Raw genomic sequence first — 22,047 nt, forward strand, 5'->3', positions numbered from 1 at the left:
TCTATTTGATTGGCAATTCTAAAATTTGATTCTAAATTCTTTACCTCCTCCTTGCTCTGGTACTGCTTTGGAAGTCTGTCATAGATATGGAATACGTTGGAGGACCCAATCCCCTCGAAGAACAAGTTACTTTCTTACCTGGTAAAACATTCTTTTGATGGGATGGTCCGACGACGTATTCCATATCGCTCCCTTCCTGCCTTCCCCGCTGCAGAATTTCTTTTGCGATTGCAGCTTACGTTCCTCAAGGCTTTGTGTCTGACTGGCAGTTGACTAATGTCACACGTTCTGGGGGAAAAAACTACAACTGAGGCTACGGGCGTCGTGCGTCCTACTTATCACATCGGATGACGTTGGACGTCGGAGGAGGTCCTCGACGACGGCGCATCGACGTCATCGACGCAGGACGCAGACGCCGAAAAATGTTTCCGAAGCAGCACAGCTGTGGTGATTACCTGTCATAGATATGGAATACGTCGTTGGACCATCCCATCGAAAGAACGTTACCAGGTAAGAAAGTAACTTGTTCATCTGTTTTACAGTGGGTTTTTCAGGACAGACCGTCCTTCCCCGCATGCACATTATGAAACTCGTTGTCGTGTCACACAAGCAAATGTTTGATTCATGTTTATATTTCATTAGGCGATTTTAGCATTTGATCTTTCTACGCGCATGCAAATCTAACATGTATCAACTTTAAACAACTGGTAACACTAAAGTAACATATCCCATTCGTATTTAACTACACTGGATAAATATGAAATTGCAACATCACGCCCAGTTTGCTGCACCCCCAGTCACAAATCGGCGCGCGCAGCATGAACCCCTATTTATCGTGGTCACCTTTCCTGACCACCCCTATATAGAGCTTCACTGGGGCTTGACTGGAGGCAATGCTGTTTGGCTTAAACAGCAGTCTTTGAGTCTTCAGTGGGCTGCTCATCTTTGTTAGGGGCCTTGGCTCCAAATGGGGATCTGGGTAATGGCTGCAGGGCTCCTCCTTGTATCTCAAATTCAGGCTGTAGGCTGTCCAATCCCACCAATGGCAAGGATCTGCACCATTCAAACTGGCAAGGGCTGCCCAGTACTGGATAACCTCCTGCCCCACAGCTGCATACCAACAGTCATCCCCTGGCTCGAATGCGGATTGTGACAAAACAGTCACAATACCCACATCTTGCCCAATGCACACAGCGCTGTTTTGCCTGGGCAACTCGAGGTTTTCCCAGAAAAGGGTTTACCTTATATGGAAAAAAATCAAAGGACAAGATGGTTAAAGAACCGGGAGAAAAACATGTGGCACTGGCATTTTGTTGTATGGTACTAGAAATGGCATAATGCAGTAAAATGAAAAGTTGCATGTGGTAAAAATGAAAAACACAGTAGGAAAATATCCGTTGGCACCAGCTCGACTTAGACACATTGAAAAAGTTAAAGAAATGTTACAAAAGTGAAAAGAAAAAGGGGTACGAAGATGTGTGCTGCAGCGAGCAAATAAAGGAATCTTGCAAAGGGCACACTGTCTCCTGCACTGTTACACATATGGGCTGACCAGTGCCCGAAAAGAGATGCGCTCAGCAAGGAAAGTTAAGCAAAAAGGGTTTACTTACCTCCAAAAATGAGGGCAGTGATAGAGTCATATCAAAAACTTTAGAGGTTCCATTGATGTTATTGGAGGAAAAGCTGCAAAAAGATGATCTTTCCCGACAGTCACTGAGGATTGATACTATTAAATTTTGGGCCTCAATACGAGTTGAGCGGTGCAGGAAAAATGCATCGGAATTACCATACACAGCCACGTTTTCCACACCGCCCAACTACAAATTTGGCGGAAAGTTGGAGTCGTCACCGGTAAATCTGCTGACTTTCTGGCCATTTTTGGCAGAATCTGAACAAATTGGGATTTACTACACCACCACTGCTTGTAATCCTGCGGTAAATCCACCAGAGCAAGTGGCGGTAATGATAATTCCATTGGGCGGTATTCTGGCGAATTTACTGCCCGAATACCTCCCAACTCATATTGACCCCCTTTGTCTTTAAGGTACTTGGCAGCTGTTTCTTGCATGCATATGAAATTCAAGTGTTTCATTGTGGGGTGGGTTTATAACAACACAGGAGAAACGTTGGTCTCTGATATGAGAGCAGCCTGCACTTCGCAAGTTGGACTCCTGCAGCAGGGCTGACATAGCCTTTCATCCTTTCAAGGTTCAGAAGTCAAGTACCATAGAAATGGGACAATAATTATCACAGAGTTCATAACTGGAGGAATGTGTTAACACACAATACAAGAATACGACATTACTATTATTTGTTTGGAGGCTTATGGGATCCTGTGGAAAGGAAGCAAACTGCTGATAAAGATATATGTGCATAAACCGTGAATAAGAATGTTAATGGAGAAACATACTATGTTGTCTTTCTGATCTGACCCAGTGTTGAGATTCTTCTTCTCAGATTTCTCCTGTACTTTTCTGTTCTTTTAGTGCTGCAAAGGCTCCGTACTTGGCCAAGTTTAAGGTGAAGCGCTGTGGAGTGAGCGAGCTGGAGAAAGAAGGTTTGTGCACCTTCCCAACCCCCTCCCGTCACCCCAAACCTCCCACACATAAGTGTAGGTCTGTAAAATTCATATTGGAATGGAACCATATACTGTTTGACAACCCCCTTTTAATGCATGCCCCGGTTGAGATAGCCTTGTGCCAGTAGTTGTGATATCCATTGAGTCTTATATACACCATTTTCTTTTATTTTGGCCTTATAAATTGGTCTCAAAAGTTATCACCTCTGGTGTTCAACAGCCCAGTGTTTTAATATCTCCCCTTTGGGCTAGAATACCAAGTGCTGTTCCGATTTGGTGGGCAAATGTGAGATCCCAGATTTGTGCACAGAAGTCCCAGATACTGGCCCACCCGAAGAAGGGTTGAAAAGGTGCAACTGTACCTAAGCGCAATGTTTCCTTGTCTGAGTAATAACTTTGAGTCGAAACCATAAAATACAATAAAGGCTTCAAGTGGCAGACAAATCCAAAAATGTGCACATTAAAGTTTATAAGTGTTTTTGTTCAAAGTGTGACCTTCACCAATGTCATATAGGTCCACATGTCTGTTAGATGTTTTTCATTGAAAGCTTTTAAAGCTGCCTGTATGTTAGAGACAATGTTGCCCATCTACTATCCTGACCAGTTTCCTGTGTTTTCAGGCAGGCTGGGCTGGACACACCAATTGTGCCATGCTGTCATTTTCACATTACCTTTAGGGCACATCTCCAGTCAAACACACAAAAAATAAATGTTTAAATTAATGTTTTTAATTGTAAAGGAGTTGAGATGTTTCTCTGTCAGTTTAGTGTACTTAATGAGACACCACTGTCTGTAGGCGTACGTCCGTCTTCCTCAGTTAGAGATGGTAGTGACATTTCACTGTCTATAAGTTTGCATCACCCTTTGTCCTTTCCAGTTGATGATAAGAATTCACTGTCTCTAGGGTAATGTGGCCTCTCTCAATTCTGGGGTACGTGTGGAAGTGAGCCTTTGCAAAGCTTAAGCCTTCTCAAGAAGAGTTGGTGTGAGACTCCAGCAGTCTTCCTCAGCCCTTCTCAAGAAGAAGGGTTAGTGTGAGACTCCAGCTGTCTTCCTCAGCCCTTCTCAAGAAGAAGAATTAGTGTGAGACTCTAGCAGTCTCAACGTTTCCTCAGCCCTTCTCAAGATAGCAGGGCACATAGAGTCAACTAAACTAATGTACAGCGGGCGTGCCGCCCTATGCCTCCAAGTCAGCCAGCTCCGCTCAGTGATTGATTAGCGGCAATTCGAAAGTGGAAAGTAGCGGCCAGGCATAGCTCTTGCCTGCACAGTGTTATTCCAGAGTCCTTAAGTATGTATAGGGCATATGCAGCAATGCTTTGGACGGGCAGTGAGGGTTGTTCCCAGTCAGATTATCAGTGGTTCACACAATAAAGTGCTAGCCTCTGACATGGGGCCAGCCTGTACTTTACAGCTTTGATTTCCATGGAAGGGCCTACTTAGCCCTTCATCCTTCTGAGTTCTATGAATTGAGTACTATAAATTAGGTAAACTTAACACGTTTTAATTACAGTGCTCCAAACTGGAATGTGGAAGCATGTTTAAGGGGGTTCATTAATTTGCCACAGGAACATGTGTGTGACAGGAAGGTCACAAGTTCCATCCCAATAGGATAACCTATCGGGAATATGTGCATCTGCTGCAAAGATCCATGTGTAGCCTACAGGAAATTACTTCCAGTACTAGAAAAATAGCTTAGAGTGTAATGAGTCTGCTGCAGTGATCTAAATGTACCCTATATAACGCGGGTTAAAATCCTTCAGGACCATTTCATAAAGATACTTTCTCCAGCATATGGGGTCTGGCATGGATTCACATGCTCATGAATATTCCCTGTCGTCAGGCTGGGAATCCTCAGTAAAAGAAAAAAAAGTTTCATTTTCAGCTTGAAAACTGTATTTCTCCTCTAAACCAATCACTGTCCTCTGGGTCATACCGCCCCCATCCAATGACAGTCCTTCCCCTAAGCTCCACCCTTGGTGGCCATCTTCAGATTTTTACTGCACACTTCAGTGTTGGGGGGGGGCCTCACTTTGCTCTCCGAGTTATTTTTGAGCATTTCTGAGTTTTTTTCCATGGAAAATTAACACATTTTGACTGATTTTGACTTATCGTTTTCGACCAAAGGACAGCTACCGGCAGCGGGGACCCGCTGCCAGCGAAGATCTTCATCCACTGCGAATCATCCTTTGAAGTTTCAAGAAGACCCGGACTTGGGCCTTCTTTGTGCCTTTCGAGCATGTCTGAGGAGAAGGATGGCAGGAGCCTCTTCAAGCTCTGTGCGAAGTGTGGATTAAGGAACATATTCACAGAACATCGACATCATAAATGCCTAAATTGCCTGCATCCGGACAACGATGAGGAGGGATGCAAGGTGTGCCCTGGTTTCTCAAAGAAAACCAATAAAGATCGCTACAGCAGGCTGGCAGCGTGGCTCAAATCGAGTAAGGCCTCTGATTCAGCCTCCGGGCACAGTCATGCCTCACCCGAGGAGCAAACTCCCTCTGGGAGGATGTCGAGATCCTTTGAGAACACCACGCCTGTGGGGTCCAAGAGAAGGCCAAGCTCTGCGACACTGGTTCCGCTGGGTATGCCGCTTATGCAGGTCCCAAGTCGGGCAGCGGGCGATCACCATCATCCTCCACTGTGAGCCTGCTGGCGAAGGGGCCTCTTCTAAGAGAAAGTCCCTGACCCCTTCTACACTCCATTTACCAGCAGACAAGCTGACGAGGGAGAAATCCGGGGAGGACTCTTCAAAACTAACTAAGACCTCTCAGCCTTCCAAGTCAACCGCTTCGACGACGGACCCGATGACCACATTTGTCGACGAAGTCGATGACGACCACTACGACAGCATTTAAGGAGAGTGGGTCCTTGAAGGTAGTGCCTACAACGGCCATCCCACGTGTGTCCTTACCCCTGAGGCGTGATACAGCTGCGGAGGCAGCAGCAAAAGCAGCAGGCACCCCGGCGATGGGGAAAGGCCCTGTAACCGCACCGAACCAGAAGCCTCCAGCGAAGGAAAGAGAGGAGGACAAGGCCCCCTCGGTGGAACCTCCACAGAATGTGGACCAACGTGTTGCTCCACAGAAACAGGTGCAGATTTATACAAGCTCTGACGAGGACAACGTTGGTCTTCCTGATGACTACTATACAGACCACAAAGGAGGGGGAGACCCTGGGGTCGGTGAGCCTTTGTCTCCTGCACCCAGGAGGAGGCGCATCAGTCCAGACCCTACACCGCTGGTTCCTTACACTCCTCAACCGAGGGACGTGTCACTAGATATTCTGATACCTCTACACACACAGGTCATGGAGATCCAGCAGAGGCTGCCCCCAACACCAGGGCTTGCTCCACCACAGGACCCTCGGGGGGCCTCTGAGGTTGACCCCTCCTCATCGGAAGAGGAAACCTAAGGACGCGGCTGGCCTCGGCGTCACCCGACCCCTCCGCCACCACCACGTCGCGACCTGACTCCACCCGGCGCGCCAACGCAGCACACAGTACACAGACACGGACACAGCTACTATGGTTACAGGCACCGACGAGGAAGACTATGTGCCAGCTGACTGAGAAACACTGCATGCGGACGAGCCCCATAAAGCCTCCCCACCTGACGAAGTTATATCCTTTCATTTCATGATGTCCAGGGTCTCTGACCTTTTTAAGTTAGTGCCAGAGGAAACTAAGAAAGAAGGGTTCCTGAACCAGCGGCGCGAGTCCAGAAGAAAGACAATCATGTTTGTGCCCTTCCTGGATATTATCTGGGATGAGAGCTTGGCGCTAATGAAGTACCCGAGTATGGCCCTGCCCAAGCGTGACAGACTGGAGAAAAAGTACAGGGTACCAGATTCAGCTCCCTGGTGCTTAAGATCTCAACATTCGCTCGACTCAGTGGTTTTCGATGCAGGCAGGAAGCGCTCGGCAAACCCATCGTCTGCATCCAGTGTGCCCCCGGACCAGGAAGGGAAGAAACTGGACGCAATTGGCAAGAGAATCATCTTTACAGCATCCTCCACCATCACGCCAGCTAATGCCCTAGCCATTTTGTCCCAATATGACTGGAAACTATGGTACAAGCTGTGACCTATTCTGGTCTTCCTGACCAAGGAAAAGAAGGTCAAGGCACCATCACTGTTTCCAGAGGGGTAGGTGACATGGTACCATGCCATTACGTTAGTGCTGGACATCACTGGACACAGGTTTCTGCCAGATGGGGAATGGCGTGTCCCTTCGTCGACAAGGGTGATTGAAGGCCACAAATTTCCGCCAGGACGTTCAGGCTAAGGTGCTGGATATGCCATTCGATAGTGAAAACCTCTTTGGCAATGGCGTCAACGAGTCTCTGCAAGCCATAAAGACCGACACGAAGACAACGCCCCCACCCCACCTCGGAGCCCTCCAACAACATCGGCTGTCATCCTTTCGTTCTTTCAGCGTAAGGCCCGGCAGATCCTCCAAGGGATATACTACACTGTACCAGCAGCCTTCCCACCCCTCCACTCAAGAAGCACACAGGGGTCATTCTCTGGCTTACGGCAGCGGGGGAAAGTAACAGCGCCGCCCTCAGGGCAGGGCCTGACCCCCCAAACAGGCCTGAACCGGCCGTGGCCTCCGGCCCCACTCATCGGGAGGCCGACTGGCAAAGGTCATCAGCGCGTGGAAGATCATCACCACCGATAGATAGATGGGTGCTGGACGCTCTCGAACAAGGGCACACCTTGAAGTAATAACGCAGGTGACCTTGTATTCCACCAGTGCCTTGACAGGAACAACACAGGCCACAGCTTCTGCAGGCGTGCCATGTTACAGAAGGGGGCAATAGAACTCATTCCCCAGCACCTCCGGTGCCCCAGAGTATACTCCAGATACTTTCTGGTTCGAAAGAAGACAGGCGGTTGTGGGCCAATCCTGGATCTGCATCATCTCAACAAGTACTTACAGTTCCAGAAGTTCAGGATGGTCATGTTACAACACGTGCTCAGTCAGTATGAGGAAAGCGATTTTATAGACATCATTGGAACTGGAGGATGCCTACTTTAACATCCCATTTACAAGAAGCACCGCAAATTCCTACGATTTGTGGTTCAGGGGCAGCACTATCAGTTCAAGGCACTTCCCTTCAGCCTAAAATTGGCTCCAAAGGTCTTTACAAAATGCTTGGCCCCGATGGCAGCGCATCTTCATCTGCAGGGCATCCACGTATACCCTTACCTGGACAATTGGCTTGTTCGATCCCGCTTCCACGTTCTTGCGAGCAAGCACACATCAAGGACCATACGTCTGCTGACCGAGTTGGAGTTCTCCATAAACTATCCTAAATCCTGCTTGATGCCATCTCAGAACACGCAGTTTCTGGGTGTCAGACTTAACACAGTAACGTATTTGGCGTACCCCTGGGAGGAGAGGGTAGCGGCCATCCAGGAAAAAGTACAGCGTTTGTCATAGGCACAGACTGCCATGGTGCAGGCCATCAAGTCGCTGCTGGGCATGATGTCCTCCTGCATCAGCCTCGTCTGCCTCTGCAGACTACAGATGAGGCCTCTACATGAGTTCCTGGGTGCGAGGTGGATGCAAATATCGGGACATTTGCAGACAAAATTACCCTCAGCAAGGAGTTCTGTCAGGCGATACAGTGGTGGGGCATATGCCCAGATCTCGTCCAGGGGACCCCCTTTCAAGTTCCGTCTTACCATTAGACAGTCACCACGGACTCCTCTCGAAGGCTGGGGAGCCCACACCTGGCAGTTGCTCACCAGAGGCCTTTGGCTGCAGGAAGAAAAGGGCTTCCACATCAACACTCCTGGAAGTGTTTCCTGCCTTTGTTGAGGGGCAAGGTGGTGAGGATCTTCATGGACAACACCACCACAATGTTCTACATCTGGAAGCAAGGGGGGACCCGCTTGTGAGTCCTCTCCAAGGAAGCCCAAGATCTGTGGCGCTGGACCATTCATCAGGACATGTTCCCTGTCCCTTTTCACCTGGTGGGCGTCAAGAATACTATAGCGGATTTGCTCAGCAGGGAGCTGCATTCTTGCCACGAGTGGGAGCTTTGCCAGGGCCACATGGACTTTCTGCTCGACAAACGTGGCTAAACACAGATCGATCTCTTCGCGACAGCAGCAAACTCCAAGTGCCAGGAGTTTGCCATCAGGTTCCCTCAGCCGAGGAGCATGCAGGACACCCTCTCGTTCCCGTGAGAGGGACTGTTCCTGTACGCTTTCCCTCCACTTACACCCCTGCTTCGTGTGATCAACACACTCAGACAGTGCCACTGGAAGATGATACGCGTCTCCCCGGCGTGGCCACGACAAATCTGGTACCCGGACCTGCTGCATCCGTCAATGACCCCATCCATCAGGCTACTGCTGCTCCCAGACCTCCCAAAGAGGGAGGGGCGATTCTGCATCACGACCGGGAGTCGCTGAATCTAAAGGCATGGCTCCTGCAGCCCTAGAGTTTGGATGCTATGCTTTACCTGCAGAATGTAAGGCCAGACCCTTGTCAATGTTGACATGCTACAGCCACAAGTGCTTCTCCGTGTGGTGCCAGACTCAGAAGATTACCCCTCTGCGCGTCACAGCCCCGCAGCTCCTACCATACTTGCTTTCCCTGGCCTGGGCTGGCTCACGCCTCTATCAAGGTACACCTCGCACCATATCCCGTTACACCAGGTCACCGGGTAGGCCTTCACTGTGGTCGCACAGACTCGTCAAGAGTTCCTCAAGGAGCTTTTGGGCTTTTCTGTGGTTGAAGGATCCTGCCCCGGCTTGGGAGCTCAATGTGGTCCTAACTAAGCTCATGGGGGTGCCCTTTGAGCCTATGCTTCAAGCCCTGCTAAAGTTTCTCTTGTGGAAGACTGCTTTTCTTGGGGCTATCACCTCAGCCAGGCAGGTCGGGGTGATCCAGGCCCTGTTTTGCAAGCAGCTTTACTTGTCTTTTCACGCTTCAAGGGTGGTACTGTGTACACACCCCACCTTTATGTCGAAGGTACTGTCGGAATTCCACATCAACAAACCTTTGGTTTGAACTGTCTTCTTCCCAAATCCGTCGTCGCCAGCTGAGAGGGTCTTGCATTTGCTGGACGTTGCTCGTGCCTTGAAGTTCTACTTGGCACGTACAAAGAATTTCCAGAAAACTTCTGAGTTCTTCATCAACTTTGGATCTGTGAATCATGGAAAGGCCTTGTCGAAGGCTTCCATATCCATGTGGCTCTGTGGCTGCATCATACACTGTGATCGGATGGCTAACAGACTTCTGCCAGGCCGGCCAACTGCCCACTCCACCAGAGCATTCGCTGCAATGACTCTCTGGGGTGCCCTGCTGGACATCTGAGGGGCTGCTACGAGGAGGACCACGCACACCTTCACGAGGTTCTACTGCGTCAACAGGGATTCCTTCCCGGGTCAGCCAAGCAGTGCAACTCAACCTGTTCACTTGAGGTGAGTCTGTTCCAGGGGTAAGTGTTACTTCTTTTGAACCTTGCCGCCTCCTCTAGTCCTGTATTTGTTCTGCGTGTAATCTCTATTCATGAGCATGTGAATCCATGCCAGACCCCATGCTGGAGAAGGTTTCAGTTACTTACCTGTAACTCTTGTTCTCCAGCATGGGTCTGGCATCGATTCACATGCGAACCCTCCCGCCTTCTCCTCTGTGGTTCTTCTTGGTTCCTACTGCCACTTTACGTGCTTACCAAATCTGAAGATGGCCACCAGGGGTGGAGCTAAGGATGGACTGTCATTGGATGGGGGCAATATGACCCAGGAGAGAGTGATTGGTTTAGAGGAGAAATACAGTTTTCAAGCTGAAAGCGAAACAGTTTTTTATTTTACTGAGGATTCCCAGCCTGACGACGGGGAATATCATGAGCATGTGAATCCATGCCAGACCCATGCTGGAGAACAATAGTTACAGGTAAGTAGCTTAAACCTCGTACATTTTTAGTTTTGCTATAAACTGAAACTAATGCACTAGAGTACAGCTAGGGAGAGCTTTTAGGTTTTTGGTTATTTACTCACCAACTGCCCATGGCCATGCTAATCCCTATGTCCATTCACACACACTTCCTGCCCCTCCTTGCCCAAGAAAAACACCCATGGACCTCTTTGAGCTATTTCTATCAACCCTTAAAATCAAACTTTACCCTTGAAGTGCCTGCAAGGGCTTTTCAAATCAGTCTTCTGAGAGCTAATGGTTTAATTGGAGTTGTAAACATGCTACTGTTGTAATAATAATGTATTTACTAGTTCTGCCTTTAGCCACTTGATTTATAAGCAGTATGTGTGTCTTTCACTGAAGTTCGGTTAAAAACAAGCAGGTGCAACACCATCAGTTTTGGCTTGTGTATAAGTATTAGATAGGCATTTGCCAGGCACTGCTATCATATGCCCAGGTACGTGTACCATTTTCACGCTGCTACCATTAATTGGTAGTTAGTACCATTACGGCAATGCCTGGCTAAGGCTTGTTTCTTAAATGGGGGCTTGCTGCACCTGATTTAGATACCAGAGATTGTGTATAATTGAAAACAAAATGCAAGCTAGTAATAGTTTTGTACCCAAAATTAGCTTTTAAACTTTCTGAAATAGCGAGACAGCTCAACAACAGAAAGAATGTCCCCCAACATTAAAGAATGTACATAGGAAAACCTTCCTATTAACAAGTATAATACATTGGTCCTGTATTTGTTTTTCAAACAGGGTAAAGAAGTGATGTGCACACATTATTAGTCTGAAAAGCTGGACTGCCCCCTGTGAGAAACCAGGGGGTACCTTCCCTCCTAACCCCCTGAATCCTCTTCTCAGGTGGCCAGAGAAAGGCCATTGCTTTTGAATCCTGACCCTGGTGGTGGTGAAGCGAGGGAGGTTCACCTGGGTGGAAGGTCCTCAGTGAGTGGAAGTGGGATACCCTCAGGCCAGACATGGTATCCTCTTTTCCCCACTGATGACAAACCTAACCCTTCCCCAACGTTTATGGGCTACTGCAAGACCTCTCCCCCTCATTTCCCCACATTCAACCATTGAAAGTACTGGGACGAGGAAGTGGAGACTGGGAGTAATGAACACTACACCTTCATTTTACCACTCTGGTACTGGGATGAGGAAGATGCCTGCAATTATGGTGAGAATCCGGTGGTTCTACTTTCTTTCATCGTCGGGCATTTTTTTACGAATGCCTTTTAAACGTGTTTAATTACGAAAAAGGTTATCAAACCAACTCCCTCTTCATCACCTATTTTTAACTATTCCCGACCCCCCAACCACTTATCTGCCCTTTCACAAACCCCCCAAAATTAGAAAATCTTTTTTTTTCACTATTTTGTACACATTTAAAAGGCACTCGTAAAAATGCCTGGCGATGAAAGGACGTTGTACCAAGTTGGGCATGTCCCCTTTATCATGGTCAGGCAAACCTAATTAAGGATCCACATCTGCAACCTGATAAGTGTTTGCAGGTGTATATAGACAGGGCCAAAGAACACTACAGGTAGAAGCAGGGAGGCCTGTGGGGAGCAGACCAGCAGGGGTCACGTTCCTGCAGGATGTAGCCATGGTGGAACCTGTGGAGGAGCCAGCATGCCGGACAGCAGCCCAGAGAGGGGAGTGTCTGTGACAAGGAATCAGCAGCCAGAGCTGCGGCAGTGCAGAAGAAATCAGAACACTGTCCTCATCCATGCAGAGGCGGAAGAGCAACCAGCGTGTGTAAGGCAGTACCCAGTGTGCGAGAGGGGCTTGCAGAAGCTGGCCCACCGGCCTATGTAGAAGAAAGAAGCAGCAGGAGCCGCCGAGGAACAATGCAGAGGACCGGAGAGTGTCGGAGCGGGCTGCTAGTAGGTACTAAATTACTGAACTGAATGAAAACTTGACATTAAGCATAATGTGTGCATATTAATTACCGAACTGAACGGAAACTTGAAATTAAGCATAATTAATGCATATTGGAAGGCATGGTATAAACAGTAAGACAGACACAAGTGACCACACTTCAAGGGCGTTTATTGAACTTCAATTGGGTTTGAAAAATACCCATCTAATCCTAAATCCAAAGATGGGCGCAAGCTGCGACCATCAAATAATAATAACGTAGTCCTGGTGGTGTCTTGTCAAAATAAAAGGACATATACTAATAAACCTATTGCCAATACTTACCTCTAAATACAAATAGTGTGGGAGATAATGGTATGCAAAAGAAAATTGTTAAAGAAATGATATGTCGGGATATTCAAGCCGTTGGCTTCCCTTAGCCACGTTTTCTGCATGTGACAAGGCTCCCCACTCGAGCTTAGCACAGTCTCTGGCTTCTCTAGCATGAGGGTGCAGTTCAAGACTCCAACATCATGGCCTTCTATGCCAAAGTCTCTTTTCTGTTCAAAGTCTCTTCTTTCAGAGGGCCTGTTGTACCAAACAAATAATAAAGTTCCTTAACTTTCAGGAATCTCTTATGCACACTTTTTTCAGGTGATTTACTATTTACCTCTGATCCCCCTCCGCCGGGCCCAGATCCACTCTTAACACAAAGTTTGTATTTTCACATATACACAATTTTCGTAGGATTTCCACATATACAATTTCTCGGGTGATTCACGGTTCACCCTGGATCCCCCGCTGCCGGGCTCAGATCCGTTCTAACACACAATCTTTATTCAGTCTCCCTCTGCCGGGCTCGGACCAATTTATCTATCATATCACAACCTTACTTTAACACAAAGCTTTCAATACATCTCCATATGTCCGCTTGGACCAACTTTATCCACTTTGTGTCAACAACTGTCTTCTCACTGTATCATTATTGAAGACTTTCACTTGTGCACAGGAGTATGCTTGACCGGTTGCAGGACCACTTTGATTCACAATCCTTTGCCACGCTTTCACTTTTGTCAATTCTCAGCTGGACACCTTACGGAGACCTTTGATTGAGCATGCACGTAGTGCCGGACCACTCGGTCAAAGGTATCGTATATTTTGGTTTCCAAGTTCAATCACTCATCTGCAGTTCAACTTTACTTGCGTTGGTTATCACACACGTTTAAATGCGTTGGTTATCACATGCGTTTCAAACAATGTTCGTTCTAGTGCTCGCCATGCAATGTTGCCGCTTGCAACCTTGGCTGCAACACAGACTGGTCTTGTAGCGGTCTCCACAACTCACCGGCTGTGTTGATTTCACTGATGCTGCTTTGTTGTTGGAGGCCAAGGATAGTACCACGGCAGCTGGCGATTCTCCCCGTCTGGCTTTTTTGACGCGGGAGGGCCCTGGCTACCTCCGACACACAATTTATGATTCATTAGCCTGTTTTCCTGGTCTTAAGCTTTCCATTCTCGAGGCTTCATGAAAGTAACAGTTCCTTGTCGAACAGGCCAAGGGCTCTTACCTCCTTGTGATCCCCTTTGGTTTCGCCATCTTGGAACTGCTGTTTCCTTGTGCGCGTTGCTTCACTCAAAATGTGCTCTGCCTTTTATCCGTATGGGGAAGTGTAATGGAAGTCAGGTGTGCGTGGTGGTCAGTAATTGCCTGACCATTGTATTGGGACATGTCAGGTAAACGGCTCGGGTGTTAGTCTGTTTTTTCTAATAGCGCGCTGTCTGTGCGAAAGTGTTCGTGTTTTGAAAGGGGGGGGTTGAGTTCCTGTATCCTACCTGGTGGGATGGGGTAAAGGTGTTACAGATAAGGGGATACTGCATCTCACCATCCGGTCTCCCACTCCCTGAACACCCCTCACCCAGGTGATCCTCCCGCACTGGTCCACCCCCAGGAACTGGATTCAAAAGTGATGGCCGGGTACTGCCCACCTGGATGACAAATCCCCAGGGACTATTGGGTGAGACACCTTCTGGTTTCTCACAAAACCAAACTGAATAAACACTTGAAATGAAAAATATTGAATGCATATTGAATACCGAACTGAAGGAAAACTTGAACTCAAGCATAACAAATGCATATTGAATGCCGAACTGAATGTAAACTTGAAATTAAGTATATTGAATACCTGTTAAATACCAAACTGAATGAAACCTTGCAATTAAGTTTGAGTATGGAATTAAGTAAAACTTGTATGGGCAAAACAAAGGACAGCCAAAAAGAAAGTGCCCATATGAAAACAACATATAGGAAAGAGCTCAAGTGTGGAAGAGTGCAATAGAGAGGTGGGACATGAGCAAAACTGCCACAAAGTGAACTTTATGAGTAAATGCAGTGTGGCTTGGCCAAAGACTGGCAAGAGGCATGTGACACATTATTGCACAGCCAAGAGGTTAACCAGGAGAAGCCAGAAAAGTGTAAAACTGCATATAAAGTCAAGAGGCCAACAAAGAGGAGTTAAGTGAATCTGACTGAACAAAGGAGCAGGTATAGAAGAACCTGTGTATGCTGAAGAGCTTAGGATGCTGGTTGCGCAACCTGTAATGGGTGCACTGTGTGGTCTGACAACTGTGCCTAGACAAGTGAGCCCTGAACTGTGAGAACCAAAGACACTGTAAAATAAACCAAGTAGAGGCACTGCATGTGAACTGGTGAAGCAATCCAGAATGCAGGTCAGGCTGACCTTGAGTTGTGTTAAACCTTTTGAGACTGAAGCAAGTACAAGTGATTGAGCTAAAGTCTTGGGGAAGGGAACCCCGAGACCTGAGGAACTGCAAGTATTGTCTTGAGAACAAAGGATCAACACCCTTTTCTGTTTTTAACTGTGTTGCTTGGAACCTGGGGAAGGGAACCCCAAGGATTGTGTGGCACTGTATTACCTTGAACGGGAGAAAGGTAATTTTGAGACATTTCTGGAACTTTATTGAACTTGGGGAAGGGGAGCTGAAAAGGAATCTACGAGCTGGAAGAAACTCAGAACTTTGTGTTAATTACAATTTCTTTGATTATGAGATGATGGAATTTATGAATTTAAATAATTGTGCAGACATTGAAACAGATGAGGTTATTTTTATTCACTTTAATACGGGCGATCTAATGTAATTGGAAGAGCTTTCCCCAATCAAAACATCGATGGGCACATCTCCTGTAAGGTTATCTGACAAACTTGTGGTGGCAAATTATATATCGGAGGAACAGTTAAGTTTACATGCGACAATTGTCTCTGATGGTTCACATCAATCAACACCTCAATCATTGTCATTTATTCCACCTACCCCACGACAGGTAAATCCCATAAGGGGTGTGAATAAATTAAACTATATAAGAAGAGATCAATCCCCTTCTCAAGAATTGTATACAGAAACATCAACTGTAAATAACACTTTAGAAGGAATGAACATCGCTCAGCCCTGGCAAGGTTATATGAAACCATGGACCAGAAAATCAAACAGTTATTAACCCAATTGGCAATCGAGATACGTCACCTGGCAAAACGTATGAAATCTTTAGACATTGTACTCAAATGGACATAAGTACTCAAACTGAGCCTAACGTACAAGTCTTAAAGACAAATGCTAATAATCAAACTTATGCGAAGACTGCAATCACCTTGCCGGAAATCCATGAATCTGTTTTGACTGAAACTGAACAGGGGAAGTTGACTAAAATAGTGAACTGTTCAACAAAAAAGTCTGTGGTTGTTGACACTGAAACATCCTCTGCGAGAAAAATGAGTGAACAAAAAGAGGTGCCTATAAAATCTAGCCTTAACATTTTTTCTCAAGCGAAGCCTGAAGAAGTGCAGACTAGAACAAACGATTGGCAAAAAATTAAATAAAGGAAAATGGGAAGTAGTGAAAACGGTGCCATGTAAAAACACAAATACAAGGAACGTTTGGGCGTGTGTTGGTCCTAAAGAATTACAAAATCAGGCAGGAACGATAGCATCACATTTGACTTCAACCAACATGAACTATAAGCCTTTGGATGATTTAGTTGCCTTAGCAACACAATGGTGCGTAGAGCAATCTAGGCTACCACAAATAACAGCTGCACCTCAAGAGGAAGAAAGTAGTAGTTTCAAACCACCTACTCCTCAAGAGAAAGTAAGTAGTATTTCGAAATCAATTCCAACTATACCTATAGAAGCAACAGGCCTGACGTCTGAATTAATAAGAGAAGAAATAAGAAAATCTATTGCCCTCTATATGGTAAGCAACAAGGAAGAGATTCCTAATCATTTCGAGTGTAATACAAACAGTGTCGCAGTCCCCTCATATCAGCCTGTTTTGAAAGGGCCAACTTTTTCTGAGGCTGCAAAGAAAGGGCCAATTCAACCTAAATTTCTAAGTGAACAGAGCCTGTTGAACAAGATGGGAAAACTCCCTGTATGGACCCAGGCAACTAAAAACAAATTAGTCATCATATGGGAGACAACAGAATCAGACCAACTACCATTGACTGATACTTTGGCGCTTTGGATTAAGGTGCTATATAAATAACACATCATTATCATTACTTGAATGTCGAGAACATCCCTTTGATAAATATCTTTTAAACCGTTCAAGCATTTTGAACATATACAAGGAAATTGTAGAACTAAAAGATATAACCACAGCTGACATTGATGTGGTAGAATTTCTTGTTGACAGTGACATCACAAGGCGCACATGTCCATTCGGTCAGGAGTTGTAAGTAATCTCATACGGGGTGCAAGATCTGCTCTGTTTGACATTGGCTTTAATTTGATTGAGGAATTCCCACAGTCAAGCATAGAAGAGACTCAATATGCACCGAATAAAATCTTGAAAGTTTATGGTGCGTATAGGCAAAGAAGCATACATGGAAACGAACGTGAACATCAGGTTGCACAATCTGAGGCCTAACAATCATCAATTCAAGAAACCGTTCAATTAGTCTCCTAGAATACTCAAAGGTTTACCCACTTCATTAACTCATCTGAAAGTCCGCTATTCAACTATGACAAAATTATTCTTCAGGAGATATGGCTAGTAGACACACCAGTATGGAACAATTTCACTATATTAACAATGCCACTATTGTGCAACAAAGAGGATGCCCTATGGCAGTATTATTGATAGCTACCATGAATTCTAAGAATTGTAGTGCTGCATTGTGCAAATCTCCAACTTCTTACATCCAAGTTGTGAAGTTAGTAAAGGATACACATATACTGGTGATAAAAAACATCTATTTGGGTAGAACCTATCTACTGCCGGATGACTTCTTTAGTCATATGCAACTAATCCTCGACAATGTATCGCTAGAAAGAAATATAAGTTATGTCATTATCGCAGCCGATCTGAATCTCCATATGCTGCCGAATGCAAATCATCAATATAATCAAGGAGAAACTAGATGGAATGAATTAATGGAGAAGCTTCAATATGTGATGCTTAATTGGGCCATCCGGGATGACATACCTGCCCATCAGACATGGCAAAGGGGGCCTTTAAAAGCAACAATTGACTACATATATACCAATCGTACCTTTATGGATATAATTGACTCTGAAGTCATAAAAACAGGTGGACCAAGTGACCATAATCAAATGTGTTTGACGTGGACATGGAGATTGCAAAATCAAAAAAAATTAAACAACAAGTTGCAGGGCAGTTTATAGTGAATAATGGGAGAAGTAGGATAAAATGGTCAGAAGCATTGTTAATAGACTTTGAGAAACTATTGACAAATACACAAACAAAATGCTAGGTCACAGCCATGCAGAGGTAGTCACAAGTAAAGACGACCAATGGCCAGCATGGTTTTAAACATCTCCATGCCTTTGACCTCACCATAACAGAGAGGAAAGCTACACGCAGGATTTGAGAACTAAACTGTCTTACACTACCAGAAAGAACATCTCAGACAAAACAGTTGAAGTTGTCATATGAAAACTGATTGAGTAAGAAGGGCCCTGCAGTACCAGCAAGATAGTGAACAGATGCTGACTCAAATAGCAAATAACAGTCTCGGGAGGATAGCTCAGGGGTAACATGCTCGCCTTGGAAGCAAGACAACACGGAGCAACACAGGTTCGATCCCCGGGTCCACGCTTAGAAACCTCTGGGTATTACACGCATTATAAATAACCTATCATATCATAACAGCAGCAGGTGTATGGACCCTGTTAAATGAGGCCACTTTTTGAGCTCAATCGCCTGTTCAACAAATGCTATTGCTGAAAGAGTCTGGAGTCAATACTATCAAGAGGTCTATCAGTCGCCCTTGCCGAGATGTCGAGTGAATTTTGGGATGTGCAACTGGAATCCTGTAATAGACTTTGATAGGGAGGATATCTTATTCTTTATATCAAAGTTGAGCACATCTCGTGCCCCTGGACCCGATGGTCTTGATAATTGTATGTTAAAAAATAATCCAGAAATATGGTCATCAATATTGTATAAAATCTTCCGTCAAATCATGTGTAGTCGTAAAATACCAAATTCCTTGAAAAAATCAACAATTCCACTTTTTAAAAAAGATTGACCTGATTCAGCTTCCTATAGACCAATCGCCCTACTTGATTGCCCTGGAAAAATATGTGCACGCCTAATCCTAAGGGACTTTAATCAATGGCTGTCGAAGGAAAAAAAAAAGAGACCCCTATCAAACAGGTTTTATTGCAGGCCTTGGTACGAGTGCTAATTTGTTCATTTTAAATGCCATAATAGCTCACAATCAAGAGGAAAAACAGCCCTCACACATGTCTTTCGTTGACTTCAGAACGGCATTTGATTCTGTGCCTAGGGAATTGCTCTTCAAAAAACTCATGGATCATAAATGCCCTTGGAAGATATTGAAGTGGTTGATTGAGTGCCATGAAAACACTGCCATTCAGATAAGATTGAGTTTGGATGGCACACTGTCTCTTCCCATATCCACAGAAAGAGGGTTGAAGCAAGGATGCATACTTGCTTCAGCCCTCTAACTTTTTTTCCATCTGATGTTTGTAGGAGCTTTGAGAGTATTGTAACAGACTCTCCTAAACTGGGTGGTCAGGAGGTGAGATGGTTGCTTTACGCGGATGATCTCTTCCTTATCTCTAAAACTCCTAAGGGTCTAAGGAATATGTTAAAAGTCCTAGAAGCATATGCCTTAGAAAATATGATTACGATAAATATGAAAAAGACTCTAAAATTTCCAAATTGAAGTATTTAACAACATAACAAAAAAACATCTGGAAACTTGAGAATACAAATGTACAGACATTCTCGAGCTATATCTACCTGGGAGTTAATGTAAACAACTATCCCACTGATTTACCTTATAGTTTGAGCCTGAAAGGAAAATGGACTACAGCCTTGTCCCAGGCCACTGTCATCAGAGGTAGATACTGCAAGTTCTCAATGAGCCCCTTGCGAACATATAGACCAAAAGATGGAAACCAGATGTTTACTGGTACAGAATGGAAGGGATATATTGGAAGAATTTATTATTTTTACCATCCTCCATACCTATTGCAGTAATTGGGGCATGAATTGGGGTTAATATTGTTAATGCGAATTACAAATGGAAAATGTGCACCCTATACGGCAAATGTATGGCTAAAGATAACAGCAATGGACTTTTGATATTGTTATCTCAACACGTTGAAAACTCCAATGAAACTTTCATAAAATCTTGGAAAGCAAAAGTACATGAATAGCTGCACGATGCTGATATTTCATATGAATTATTACAGACCAATCCGGAACGAGCTAAAAGAAAACTGGGAAGCTGATTGGATTAACACCAAAGAAAAATGTCTAAAATATAAGGATTTTTCTCAAAATCCTCTAATTTCACAGTGATACAGTTTTATGGAGACTTATTTAGAGAAATCTCTGAGCCCTCGGCATCGTGAGGACTTCATGCGACTTAAACTGAATGTGTGGAAAACAAAGGAAATCCTAGTAAATGATATCCTTTAAAACAAGTGAATCCATTGTGTAGATATTGGAATGTAACAACTGAAACTTTGAAAGATATTATGGTGGAATGTAGCAGCTTGCTACCACAGAGAATAAAATATTTTAAAAGATATTTTGAATCATTCAGTGACTTAACCATGCAAACGTAATGGGATACAATTCTTCACGCTGAGTTGAGAATATTAAGGAATGCAGCTGTACATTTCCTTCAAGAGCTAAAATTAGACATGGATTGCAGTATAGAAGCAAAATATTGTTAAAATGAGAAACAGTACGATGTAAATTTTGTTATAAAATTATACAACAATCATCAATTTTTTTATGATAATTTTATGAATTGAAACTTTCTTATTCATTATTTACTTTTTTCGCTTCTTTCTTTTTTCTTCTATTTTACCTTGTATTTATGAATAAATAGATTTTAATATTTGAAATGTATTGTAAATTGGTTAAATTTAAATTGGTTAAATTGTTTAAATTTAAATGATGTTGAAAGGTTGAAACTTTTCCGCCAAATCAATAAAAAATAAAAATAAAAAATCTTTGATTATTGACATCCCTACACATTGTTTAGCTTTAGTTGTGAGGGCAAGCATAGGTTTTGGACACAGACAGACTTTTAAGTTGAACTCAGACTTTCCTTAGTTTCGTTCAGGTAGGGAAATCTCACCTTTGCATGGGGCAAGATAGGCCTTCTACCATCCTGACATTTAAGTTATTGAATATCTTTTGTTTGAACTTTAAGTCTGTTGTCTGTGTCTTGCTTTATGATGCCTTCAAACCCCTCACATAGAGGGTGTTACCCACTTTTTCTGAATGTCAGCTTCATTCAATATTTTGTTACATTTTGGGGTGCATTTTTGTTTTTTTACCACAAACGTACAGATGGTAAATTTAGGCAAAGTATATAGAAAGGTAGAAGTGCGAGTGCAGGGTCTTGCTCTGCTGTTTGTGGTTAAAGAAAATTGGCAAACCCAGTCAAAAAAATAGGTGAAATCGCCATTTCTCAAACGCTCATAATTCCACATGGAGAGCCAACTGAGCAGTAGGAAGTGATGCATGAATGTCTGAATGTACTTTTCCTGTTCCTGCCCACTCCCAAATACTAGTCTCACATTATATTTGATATTGTCTTCAAGGCGCCTTCTCTACTTTGGACCACAGGAAAAAAGCACTGCTTCACATCTGAATTTTTTTTTAACACAGTTACTATCAGCTGTCACTTATAATCCCTGTTAATGTACCACTGCTTCAGCAAGAGATCAAGAAAGCATTTGTCCAGCAGACGCACATCTTTCCCTCTGTTTCCTGGCCCGTTGTTTTGTACTCTCACAGAAGACAGGGCAGAGATCAAGAAACCGGGGGTCCAGCAGACACACATCTTCCCCTTCCCTTTCCTGGGTTGTTCTTTTGTACTCTCATAGATATCAGGCCGCGATGAAGAAACCGGGGGTCCAGCAGAGACCCATCTTTCCTGGCCCGTTGTTCCTGTACTCTCATAGAACTCTGGGCAGAGTTCCAGAAAGTAGGTGTCCATAAGACACACATCTTCCCCTCTCTTTTGTAGTGCGTTGTTTTGTGGTCTCATAGAACTCGGGGCAAAGATCAAAGTGTGGATCCAGCAGTTACAAAATATGTTCTACAATCAGGAAACCTTCTTCTAAAACTCTTGGGAT

The 22,047-nt window shown here is 44.7% G+C and overlaps 1 protein-coding gene across 2 annotated transcripts in view; it reads left to right on the forward strand.

The window, feature by feature from the left end:
* The window catches only part of PI4KA (phosphatidylinositol 4-kinase alpha), a 2,470,135-nt gene that overhangs the window by 2,174,899 nt on the left and 273,189 nt on the right, over positions 1-22,047 (forward strand). For both annotated transcript variants that reach the window (XM_069619956.1, XM_069619957.1), the window contains one exon: positions 2,487-2,557. In XM_069619956.1, coding sequence (XP_069476057.1) covers positions 2,487-2,557 — 71 coding nt within the window. The remainder of the gene's footprint in view (positions 1-2,486; positions 2,558-22,047) is intronic.

This window comes from Ambystoma mexicanum, chromosome 10 (genome assembly GCF_040938575.1).
Source record: "Ambystoma mexicanum isolate Mex_15411 chromosome 10, UKY_AmexF1_1, whole genome shotgun sequence".
Taxonomy (NCBI): domain Eukaryota; kingdom Metazoa; phylum Chordata; class Amphibia; order Caudata; family Ambystomatidae; genus Ambystoma; species Ambystoma mexicanum.